At 48.3% G+C, this 12387-nt stretch overlaps 1 protein-coding gene across 1 annotated transcript in view; it reads left to right on the forward strand.

Annotated features, from left to right (window-relative positions):
- The first annotated feature begins 6296 nt into the window (after positions 1–6296).
- fryl (furry homolog, like) overlaps positions 6297–12387 on the forward strand; it is a 41882-nt gene continuing 35791 nt past the window's right edge. Inside the window, 1 exon segment of the mRNA XM_076158791.1 lies at positions 6297–6872. Coding sequence (XP_076014906.1) covers positions 6644–6872 — 229 coding nt within the window. The 5' untranslated portion in view covers positions 6297–6643.

A 12387-nucleotide genomic window follows, 5' to 3' on the forward strand; every position in this document is an offset into this window, starting at 1 on the left:
CATCAAAGAAACCACCCTGTTCTCTCAGGACAGCCTGGGCCGGGCTGCCAGGGGTTCTGCCATGCTGTCGTCCACTTCAGGTTGTGTGATACCTCGTATCTCCAGGGTGTAGATGTCATCCAGAGCACCATCAAGCTGAGGGCGATGTGTGTTGAAACATGCAAATAAGTCCTTGTTTACTTGCTTCCCTTCCCTGTAGGAAGAAGTGGGTAAGGTTTCCGCCCCAGAGGTAGTGATTACCAGAGGGCCCGCCCTGTCATTTGGTGCTGGAGAAAGCCAGATGCAGGCCTACTGCTGGGTTTGATGCAATGAGGTCCACATAAAGCCCATAACACTGTGACTGTGAAGGACGGGCCTTCTCTGTTCGGCCTGTGAGCATGGAGACACCAGCAGCAACACAACAAAGTCTCCTGACTGAATAACAGAGTGTGTGTTTATCAGGTTCCTGGTTGGACAGATGGGCCTCCTGTTTGATATTAAGGTGAAGTCAAGTTAACCATTGATCAGACCAGTGCTGCTCCGGTGACCTTTAGCGCTGCTTGTACGTTGCAGCTACAACAAAAACATACCGTTCACACACTTCCACAAGTCTTTCTCATATGTAGCAATGAAGGTGAAGTGTGCTGTTCCAGTCTGAGTCTAGATCCAGAGCAGGACCTGTCTTCTCTCATGCCTCTCTATGGGCGCACGCACTTTTCTTCTTTTTTTTTCTGCGGTCACACTTTTTTTGCTGTCTGGAGTCAGTGAGTTGGAACAGGAAGTCAGATGTATTATTCACACGTCTGTCAGCATGAGAAGCGGGTGTGTATGATGGTGTCTGAGAATCTTTTCCCCTCTGTGCTTGCAGTGTGTGGGACAGCAGGTGTGTGTGAGCGAGCTTGTTGCTGTGACGTGGTGTGTGAGTCTAACCTGTCTAACCTTACTATCTGCCCCCAGTGACGCAGTGACGAAGTTGTCACACTTCAGTCTCTCTGTCTAGCTGCTGTGTTGGGGATGTGGTTCACTGGTTCCTGCTTACTTCCTTTGACTGACAACAGTGGGTAGAAGAAGCTTCTAGTCTTCTCATCTTCTTCACTCTAACGTCTGGATCGTCTTTGACACGGAGATGGGGCGACTCTGCTTCTGCCTCTCTGTAAAGGAGCCTTTTCAGCCACCGTGGTGATAAAGTGGGAGGAAGCCATGTTGGTTTGTGGAGTCTCTTGTTTCTTGCGTTACTCCTTCTTAGACGCGACGGGTGATCTTTAGGTTGTTTCTCTGCTCAGGAGGAGGTTTGAATCCTGTCAGAGTACAGAGCAAACCAGGCTCAGGCCAACAGTAGGTCAAGATCAGATCACCTTAGCAGCCCCACTGTTCTGTGTCATAACAAACATCTCTGATGGGTGGAGAATCAAACCTCCGCTCACTCATACTAAAGATTCAAATGTTAAACGCTTGTGCCCGATCTCTCAGCAGTTCCAGGTTTACTTACTAATGAAGTCATTTGTGTGCTCTGTGTTCCAGATTCTTGTGTTGTGACGTTGTGGACCACCTTCTTCTTTGCAGCTCCTGCTCTATGGCCTTAAGGTACGTCACACGGGTTTAACCGGTGCCTGCTTTAGGTTTCACAGGAAACGCAAGCTGAGAAGTGTTGGAATGAACACAGTGTTGCTGTTATTGCCTTGTTTTGCTGTGTATTGAGAAGAAGGACTGGAAACTCTTCTACAGTGAGAATGAATAACTCTACTAATACAGTCTGTCCAGCCTGCAGATAGAGGAAGAAGGTTTGATGATACAACTGTGTCACCACAGAGGCAAAGTCAGGGTTTTATCTCATACTCTGAATTTCTTACTCTAAACTCTCGTTCCAAATGTCTTCAGTTTCTTTTAAAGCGTCTGGCTGCTTTTCTTTGAGGACCAAATTGATTAGCCTGTCATATCTGAAAAGCAGAAGCACCTAACGAAGGCATTCCAGTCCAAAACCTACCAAGAAGTCATCCAGCATGAAGTCCTGTTTAGTTCCTTATTTGAGTACAGGTGTGTGTGTGTTTCCATGCAGCTGTGATGAGCTCATCGTGGTTTGGTCTTCTGGTCTTCTGCACAGGCTTTATTTCAAATGAAAGCCTTCTCACGTCCTGCTTCATGACAGTAACCATGACTGCAGCAGTGTTCAGTATGAGGTTATGTAAACACTTCATTGATCATAATAAGAATAAAGGCTCATTTGACTTGATCTAATTTAAGTCAAATGCTGCCAACATATAGATTTAGTGTTTGTGTATTCAATGAAATGTGACTTTAGGAATGATAACAGTTTAGTCCTTTTTATGGTGCACCTGCTCCAACCTGCTGCAAACACGTCCAATCAGTGATCAGCTCCAGAGGGGGAGTGTGACCCCGGGGCTCGTCGTAGCTCACGCTCACATTCCTCAGTAATGACAGCCAAGGACCATGGGGGCCGCTTTTAATTGTGACCCAGGACAGAAGCAGCTTGATCTTTGTCTCCCTATCTCAATGTTAAGCTTCTGTTTTTCCTGATTGCAGGTTGAAGTTAATTTAGTGGGCAGAGTAGAGACTTCCTGTATGTGAATCCAACCGAGGCCTGGAGAATGACCTCATGGTTATGAAGGCAGGATCAGAGACGTTGGCTCAGACTCTGTAGCTTCATGGTTGATGGGCAGTGAGATCAAGCGTCAACAGTACCTGATGCCTTAATGACCTGAGGATGTTGTTGTCTGTTGTTATAGAGATGCACAGCTCAGTGCAGCACAACATGGAGCATAGGGAACGTGTCATTCTTTAGGTGCAAGTGGCCACAGCACTGCTCTGTGGTCATGATGAAGTGAAGCAGGAGCTCCAGACAGCAGCACATGTGCATGTAGTATGATGGGTTTGTCAGTAGATGCTGGACCTCCTCTGTCTTGTTGAGTCTTACAGCAGGGAAACGTCCCCAGCATTGCTTGGATGCCATGTTGAGATTCTGGTGAAGTGTTGCACAGCAGCATGTGGTGGACGCAGAGTTGCTAAAGAAGTGTGTGTGTGTGTGTGAAGAGCTTAGATGGCTTTGGACGCCCTGACGTGCTGTGGGAGGGGAATGAGACTTTTATAAAACACTCCTTAAAGGAAACCTCCGGAAGGGAATCAAGTCTAATCCAGCGTTCATGTCAATGCTTCCATGCTCATTCTACAAATATCATTGAAGTAAAACTTCACTCAAGTAGTCTTTCTTTTCTCACGCTGTATAAACTCACTCCTCCTTTGAGCAAGGCAGGGATGTGACAAAGCTCCATGAGGGGGCAGTGCAACATTGTTTTAATGTCCCACTTACCTGCCCTGTCTGACATCAGGCGGGTCCAGATATGTAAACCTCTGAGCTGACAGCATGCTGACCAGGCCACAGCTGACCAGAGACCCAGACTTCTGGGCTTCCAGCCCACTAGCTTTCCTGTTTTTTCCTGCTTGAAAGCAGAACAAGCCAAAGGCGGGTGGGACCTAGAATGACATAGGAACGCTGCACATTGTTCCCAGTGCTTCCTCTTCCACATTCCTGAGCTGATTGGGATCTGGGCCTCCTGTGCTGGGGTATTGTTCTAGCTCGGCAGAACCACAGACCTGGCCCCAGCTCGCTGCAGCTGCCTCCACTGACCATTGTGGTGTTCATGCTGGTGATGACTATCTCTGCCCCATCACTCATCTCTCTCTGTGACGCTTTCAATGATTCCTACCACAATCTGCTGCCTCAGCCTCTTTGAGTCTTTGTCAAGTCCTCAGCATCTGTCACCAGCTTAAGGTTAGCCTAAGCCTAAGTTTCCATAAGGTCCTCTGTCTCTGGCGTCTAGTGTACATGTTGTTATGTCTGTTATACACCAGTGTTTGAGTTGTTGACATTGCTGTGATTCTTGACAAACTGGTCCCCAGGTGTCCAGGGTCTACTGCAGTGATCATCAGTCACCAAAGCTTCACACTGAAACATCAAGCATGCATGGTCTGAATACCTTCTCAGTCAGGATGAGGCTTGGTGAAAGCGGCCTGTTGTGGTTCCAACCCCTGCTGAATGGCATTGATGTCATCCATGTTGTCCCACTCATTGACCTTAGCTTGTTTGGAGCTCCAGATTGGGCTTCTTCATTCCTGTAAACGTTTCGACCCAAAGTAGGGCTTGAGTTGAAAAAGGCTTTATTTGTCACCTTTCACTTCAACAAAAAAAACAATGGTTGATCTATTTCTCTAGGAAAGCTCTACATTCTGCATCAACTCTTCTTCTCTTTGCAGTCACCGCCTTGATTCTGCAAGCTGAAGATTTTAGAGAGGTGAAGTAATGCCAAGTGCAGCTGAAAAGGCCGGAACATTCCCCTCCGCTGATCTAAGCCCAGGTTCAGTGCTCAGTGGGGCCAAACAGCACCGGGACAATGGGCCCTTTTAAATAGGAATGAATGAGCTTCAAGCCACCTGAAATATTCATTCAACACAATGGGCTGCTTGAAATATCACTGCCAACCAATGATGTCTTCAATGATGTCCAGGCCATTTTCATTGCTGTACTAAATGCTAACAGTTTGACACGGGTACTCCTTTCTTCATGTAGATGTAGGTTGTAAACATTTCTGTAGCATTCAAAGCACAGTAAGGGCGATCAAAGGGCACATTGTGACATCACTGTGGGTTTAGAGTGCAGATTAAGGCAGATATCTAACGTATCTACTCGGATTCTCTTTAAACCTTTTTGCCTGCATGCTTTCTGCCAACTGGTCTCTAGAGGGCAGAGCAGCTTCTGTGAAGCCACCACACACTCATTCTCCCGCATAGATACAAACATTAAAGCACGCGCTGTAATGTCTGAAGGGTTTGGTCCCATGAATGTACAGAAAAGGACAAAGTTGAAGGGAGAATTTGAGAAAGCGGTGAGAGTTTGACTGACAGACGTGTTTCCTCCCCGGCAGCGTTACACCACGTTAAACAGTTACATCATCTCACTGACATGTTCACACGCTGCAGCAGGGTGTGAGCACTTCCTCTAAATGTTTCTCTGACCACACAAACATTCACACACAGCACGCTGACTGCCTGCTTTCTGTCTTAAAGATGTTTCACATTCGCTTCAGGACAAATTCTGCTTGGTTAAAGAATTCATGTCTACACAGGACCACAGTGTCATCATTACAATGTTTGATCATAGGACAGGGAATACTCCAGGTCGTACTCAAATACTGGAATAAGAACAATAAAGGACATAGGACAATAGAACATGTGACAGAAGTGGACAGCGGTTCTGACAGCGGTTTAATATGAGGTTCTCTGTCTGAAATCTATTCTGAGAGCAGCTTGTGCTTCTGCTGTGAGTGGATTGTCCCTTTAGCTGAGTCCTGTGTAAGGACAGCAGGGCATCATTCTATTCCCATGTGCTCTCCTTCTCTAGGTAGCACCATGGTGATTGAACATTGTTTTCAGTCGTCCATTTACCAATGCTTCATCATTGGACTTGTTTTGGCCCGGTGTTCTTTTATAACTTCAAACCTCTGCAAAAATACCAAGAATTGTAGCTAATATAAATATTTGATTATGTTGCCTAATTGCTTTGTTGTTGTGCTGTCATTGATGATGAGTCGGCAGAAAGCCTAAATCTCTTGAAGGGGTCTGAACACAGAGCTGAACACTGGTGCTGCAGTCAGGAGTATTACTGTTGGGTTCTGATACAGAGACCTGGATATGTGGGCCATTCATCTGTGCTCCTGCCCTGAGGTGGGGGGGCAAATAGATGATTTCTGTACGCTGTGAGCTTTTCAGAGACTGGGCACAGCCTCGGCCCTCGGCCCCTCACTCCTCAGCTGTGGATGTTTGGAAGGGTTTGAGTCTGTTGCAGGTACAAGCTGTGCAGCCAAGCAAAGCACAGCAGTCTGTCATCACCACAGACACGTCAGCTGGCTGAGTCTGCTTCTCCTCATAATACCTCAGCACAATCAAAGAGAAGTGAAAGCAAGCCAGGAGGAGGAGTGCCCTTGTTAAGTTACCAACCAAGCCAGCATCTGTTTGTGTGTACGAGTGCGACCACGTGACACCACTGCATCCATGATAAGAGCTATCAGTAAATGCAGGCAGACAAGTTCAGCCAGCATGAAGCTTCCTACTTCTCATGCTGTCTGTCAAGCTTCTTCTTCTTCTCCTGCTCACATTCAGGCCAGGAGGGTGTGGCTGGTGTCGTCTCTGTTGTGATTGGCTGGTGGCCCGAGCTTGTGTTATCTCCTGTGGAACATGTTCTAGTCCCGCCCCAGATAGTGCCTGGCACCCAGCCCATTTCCGATGACATCACAGCACATGAGCACAGCTTCTCCCTCCACAGTAAGCAGACAGGTAGAGCTGCGGCAGTGGAAGGTTCTTCATCTGTCAAGTGCAGCTACTCCACGGGAAGCTAGTCCACATCGCCTATTTGAGACAGGCAGGCGGGGGACGTGTGTTTTGGTTTGTAGGTCCAGTTCAGGTCCAGGTCTCAGGTCAGTGAGTGGATATGTAGCTGCTGTATGTGAGGACCAGCTGGACACGGGGTCTGTGACCTTCCTCCCTGCTTGTCTGCAGTTGGAGCTGAGCAGACGGGCAGCTTGGTGGGAAGATGGCATGTCACAGGCTCCTCCTCTTCACATTAGAGTCACATTAAGGGAGAATCCAGTCAAACATGGAGTTCCTGAGGAGCCTTGTCCCATCTGCAATATCAGGGGAAGGCACCGTTGAACATGGGGGAGCGTTGCCCCGGGATACTGGCCCGCGGCTCCTTCGAATGAAGCGACTAGGTCTACTAGCCATGGGTCAGACCATTGAAGAGGATTTGGTAGACCAGGTCCCCCCAGTATTCCCAGGGATCAGCTCCTACAGGCCTGCCCGCTCTAATCGAACCCGTCTCAAAGGTATGACTCACTGAACCAGTCCTGCTCTCTCTTCCTCACTAACTCAAGCTTTCACTCCTAAACCTTTGATTTTAAAACTGCCTCTAGAGTATCTACCTCAGAAACTTTTCCTGACCTGGAAGTCCATTTGTGGAGAGTCCAGAGTCCAGAGTCCAGTCCCATGGTTCTGTTCTGAAACAAACTCCTTAACTATCTGCATATTTACAAAACTCTGCAAACTGTCACTAACCTTCAGTGACACAAAGCATCAGTGCAGATCTGGATCTTGTACATGAGGGAACCCTTGGCCATCCTGATGTGTAGATGATCAGATGTGGCCACTAAGCCTCACAAACATCAGACTCCTCCGCACAAACCTGCTCCCTCTGGCCTGGCCTGAGGTTCCTGGGCTGTGACACAGACCCCGTCCTGGCCCGGCCCGGCCCGGCCCTGCTGTGCCCTCTGTAGTGCCTGCAGCCGTCACAGTTAGATACTCACTTGACTGTCTGTCCATATGTCAGTGTGACATTCTGACTTTTGCCTGAGCTGTTCTGCTTTAAGGGAAATGTTCAGTAAACATTAAAGCTAAACCTTCCTCCAGCAGAGCCATCATCCAAATGAATGTATTTACATGATGAACCTGCCTTTGTTTCTGTAAGCCTCAGATTTGACCTCAGGGTTGTCATGGAGACTTGTGATATGCTGGTCTAACCCTGACCTGGTCCAGCCCTGACCTGGTCTAACCCTAACCTGTATTGAAGGTGCTCGTCGCCTGGAGGAGGCCTCTGCCTTTGCTTTGCACACAGTAGTTAAAGAATAGATTTAGCTTTACATCAGCAGGTTTCCTCCTCAGTATCAACATGGATTTCTGTGCCGTGTTGCCTGTCAGAACACGCTTGTCCCTCGTATGCTGATGGTGAAAACATGGCTGAGCTCTCCTGCTCCTTCACACACCTTAGACTGGAAGCACAAGGAAACCTACATGCTGCCACTTAGCAAACATTAGCCACAGGCAGCTTTACTCCTGTTTGTTAGCTTTACTGATCAGGGAACAAGGAAGGAACTTTGATTTTGGCTTGGAGATTGAAGTATTTGTTCTTTGACTTCAGGAAACTTCAGCTTTATTAGAAGCTCCTCTGTACTGAACATGCTGCTGCTGAAGTCAGGGTCCATGCTTGTTTGGAGGTGTAATCCTGCTCCTATAGCAGTTACAGAGTTAAGGACAGCTGTGGAGGTAATGTTATTGTTTAGGCTGTGGAGGTATTTAAAGCAGTTGATGGCACTCCCTGCCGTTAAACTGGCCTGACCTGAGTTGGTCTCTAAGGTGCTGCTGCTCTGTTCTTTCTGCTATTTGTTACTCTTTGCTGACTGCCATGACCCAGTGGCTGGATGTGTTGGTCATCTCATCTGAAGGGGTTTGGTTCAGTCCAGTATGTGGCTGATGGGTGCAGCAGTGATGTTTGTGTTTGGGCCATGTGAGTTAACATGGAGGGATGAACTACTGACCTGATGGATGTGAGTCTCATAAGGTTTGTATCCAGACGGCCTGGACATAGTTGAATGTCTTCAATAGTTATTAGATAACAGTGTGAAAGAAACCTCCTAACTGTGCACTTAGTAGGAGAGCAGCTGGGCTGCAGGACGCTGGTGCTCTTCCTCTCATGTAGTCTTCCATTACACCGTCTATCACAGTGACCAAGTTACAACCAGCTCCTCTGAGGATGGACAAGGAGTCGTGAGCTTTACCTGTGCAGAGAAGTATGACCCTGAGCAGAAGGGAGGTCTTCTCTTCAGGACAGATGTTGTGTTCAGGCCCAGCTGGAGAAGAGGAGAACAAAGTGCTGATTTGGTTTGGTTAAGTTGCTCTTAATGAATATGAATCCCTCACAGTGTCATACATGTGAGACTGACAGCAGAGAGCTTTGTGTCTTGATGAGACTCATTGTAAGGGAGTGTGAGATCTCTGTGAGGTCTGTGGACCTGAGGACCTGTGCAGGTTGCAGACGGCTCTGATGGATCTAAGTGGCCCGTCCTCTGCAGCCCAGGCTCCACTGGGGAGGTCAGGGATTGAATTACAGCCCCTATCGATTATTCTTCCCACCACTGCCCTTCAGAGAGACCAGAACAGGAAATGCATCCTCCACTCTGTGGACTCTTGGGAAGAGCAGCTCCCCTTTATTGTCTGCAGTCAGGATAGCTAACTGTCAATCACTGCTGCCTCTTTGTGAATGGGGCGACTTCAACCTGCCATGATCGTGCATTTAGTGGAGATGATTTGATCAGCAGGCTCCTCTTTCCCGGAGGTCAGGTATTAATGCTGTGTATCTGAAGTCTTCAACCTACTCAGCTGGGTTGGATAGCAGCTCTTGGCTCCAATGTTCTCAGAGTGATGATGTCATCACTTTTTCCTCTGCATTGCTTTAAGAATAAAGCCGATTTACAGGTGTGTGTGTGTGTGTGTGTGTGTGTGTGTGTGTGTGTGTGTGTGTGTGTGTGTGTGTGTGTGTGTGTGTGTGTGTGTGTGTGTGTGTGTGTGTGTGTGTGTGTGTGTGTGTGTGTGTGTGTGTGTGTGTGTGTGTGTGTGTGTGTGTGTGTGTGTGTTTCATAAGGTTCATACTGGCTGCATTCCATTCAGGTGTGTCAGTGCCACAGCTACCTGACACACCTACACAAACACATCTATACTTCATCTGTCTCGTGACAGATTGAAAGATTGATGTTCAGGAGCTTGGAGCTGCGGTCCAGTCTGGCTCGGGCCTGATTTGTCATGATTGCATCAAAATAAAAGCCTCTTATTTGTCCTCTGCTTCATGTCGGAGGCCTTATCACCACATGAGACGGGAGGAAACCCATCCTGATGAGTTTAGACTGAGATCTGATTTCACACTGGAAATGGCAAATTAGTGAAACACACCAAAATGACATGAATTGATTAAGAATGCCCAGCACAGGGTTTAGACTCTGTCTTAGTGTGAACCATAATGAGACACTGTGGACACGCAGTGATGAAGACGATGAAGAGGATGACGACCTGTGACCTACTTACCTGCTGAAGAAAAGCTCTCTACCTTAGATTTATAATGTTGAACAATGAAATGATTGTTTACCCAGCCTCCTAAAGACTGAGCGTGTGTGATCAGCATCCATGTCTCTGTACAGAGTCTGTGCTGGCTTCTCTGCCTTGGCGGAGGCCTGCATCAGGGCCTTGACAAAGCATCTGCTTGTGTTGTGTTTGTTTGCAATGAGCTCTGCCTCACTTTGCATAACTTGTGTCGTGATGGACAGTCATGTGACAGAGAGAGGCTGAGGGCGGACAGAGAACCAAGAGCTGACTGAAGACAAAGAGGCTTTGTGTCCAGCAGTTTACTCAGCGCCGTCATTCCCAGCTTCATCCTGTGCTTGAGGAGGAGTTAAGGTCTCTGATGGGAGAGGAGACCACCAGCAAACAGTCACTGTGTCTGTCTGTCTGTCTGTCTGTCTGTCTGTCTGTCTGTCTGTGTGCTTCAGGAGTGTGTGGTATTCAGTGTGTGAGTGTGTTTGGGTCTCAGCCTGTGATCAGATGTCTGCTCCCTTCAGTGTGATGTCACTGCCATGTGTCATGGTATCTGGACACGTCTGAGCTCAAACACATGAACACGTTCTGTCCTCAGCACTGAGACGTATAAAGTTTGTATTCTCTCACTGTTTCTGTCTCAACTCTTTGGGTGTGTGTGTGCGTGTGCGTGTGCGTGTGCGTGTGCGTGTGTGCGTGCGTGCGTGCGTGCGTGTGTGTGTGTGTGTGTGTGTGTGTGTGTGTGTGTGTGTGTGTGTGTGTGTGTGTGTGTGTGTGTGTGTGTGCCCCCACCTTCCTCTTTCTTCCCCTCACACTGCAGTCGGGATGACGCATCAGTATTACTGTGGAGCTTACAGGAAGTGAGCCTCTGATAGGCCAGCAGAGAGGCAGCACAGGAGCTCTGACATGCATTTGCATCGCTGAACCACAGCCAGGGAACACTCGCAGCATTTTGATGACATCACCCACCCCCACGCTCCCCTCCCTCCCTCCCTCCACTGCTCTGTTTGCTGTTGAAATGAGCTCTCTCTCTCTCTCTCTCTCTCTCTCTCTCTCTCTCTCTCTCTCCCCCCCCCCCCCCAGAGAAAAGAGCAGGCACCAGTAAAAGAACAAGAGCCAGCTCGGAAGAGGAGGGGCTGCCTGCCAGCGAATGAGGAGGGAGAGAACTTGAAGGGGGGGGGGGGGGGTAGCTGACAGTGCTAGCAGGCTAGGACTGGCACACACAGGAAGAGGAGAGCAGAGGGAATATTGTTGTGCTTTGTTGGGACTTCTATCTTGTTCAGCTCAGTGTTTTTTGCTCTTTGGAGTCAAAGTTGTGGTGGCGTTTTGTCTCTTTTCTGGATGTTCCTCCTCTGAGACGGGCATGAGGGACTCTGTGGACTGGCAAGGGGGCAGCAGGCAGCAGCGGGTGGAATACGTGTCTGAATGAGCCGGGCTGTGCGCTCTTCATCCTCTGAGCTGAGCCACGGAGCAAACACACTGCTGGCTCTTCTTCTCACCCATGGAGGGCAGAGCTCCAGTGAGGGACTGCAGCTGCATCAGAGCCCTGCTGCTTTACACAGGAAGGGATTTAGTTTAGTGAGATGAAAGCAGCGTTGCTCCTGTGAAGCTCATCTGTGTCTTCTGGTAAAGTCTAACTTAGAGGAGCAGCCATGCTGAGTCTGCAGGATTCAGTCTTCTTTGAGATCAGCATCAAGTCTCTGCTCAAGTCCTGGAGTGGCAGCTGTGAGTACCATGTTTACATACCACACACACACACACACACTCACTGCTCTACATGCCGGCCTGCTCTGAGGGCTCCAGTCTCCTTCCTGCCCGAGTCCAGGAGTTATTAATGGAGCTGTCATTGTGATTGATTGTGTTTAGTCCAGGTTTGTTTGCGTATGCAGGTAGCAGCAAAGTGAACCTTCTTTAGTGGCGTCTCCCTCCCTCCCTCCCTCCCTCCTCCACCTGCTCCTCACTGCCCTGCATGAAGGTTTGTCTTGATGAGCATCTGCTGATGAATGTGCAGATTACAGCCAGACTCTTCCTCTTCACTCCTCTTCCTCTTTCACTTGTGTCCTAACTTTGTCAACTCAACCCTCCATTATAGTTTCTTATACTTTCTTCTTTCTCCTGCATTTCTCCCTTTTCATCCCTCCCTCTCTCCTCTCTTCTCTCTCTCCCTCTCTCTCTCTCTCTCTCTCTCTCTCTCTCCCCCCCCCCCCCTCCCCTCCTCTGGAGCAGCTCATGTTTCCCTGTTATTGATCGCTCCTCTGCTTTGCTCCTATTATTATCTCTTCATGCAGCCCATATTCCATCACATCTCCATAAGGAACATGACACAATGCTCTCCTCTCTGTGGAGTGTGACAGTAGACCAAAGTGAGCCGAGCCTAGACGATACCTTAAGTATTTAAAATCAGATTCAAGTGTAAATCCCTTCTTTTTCTCTTGCATCGTGTTCCTAAACCTTATTTAAATCAGATTTTCAAACCAACAAAAT

The sequence above is a fragment of the Genypterus blacodes genome, unplaced genomic scaffold (assembly GCF_046128005.1).
Source record: "Genypterus blacodes isolate CSIRO-AG114 ecotype Tasmania unplaced genomic scaffold, CSIRO-AGI_Gbla_v1 ptg000087l_1, whole genome shotgun sequence".
NCBI lineage: Eukaryota > Metazoa > Chordata > Actinopteri > Ophidiiformes > Ophidiidae > Genypterus > Genypterus blacodes.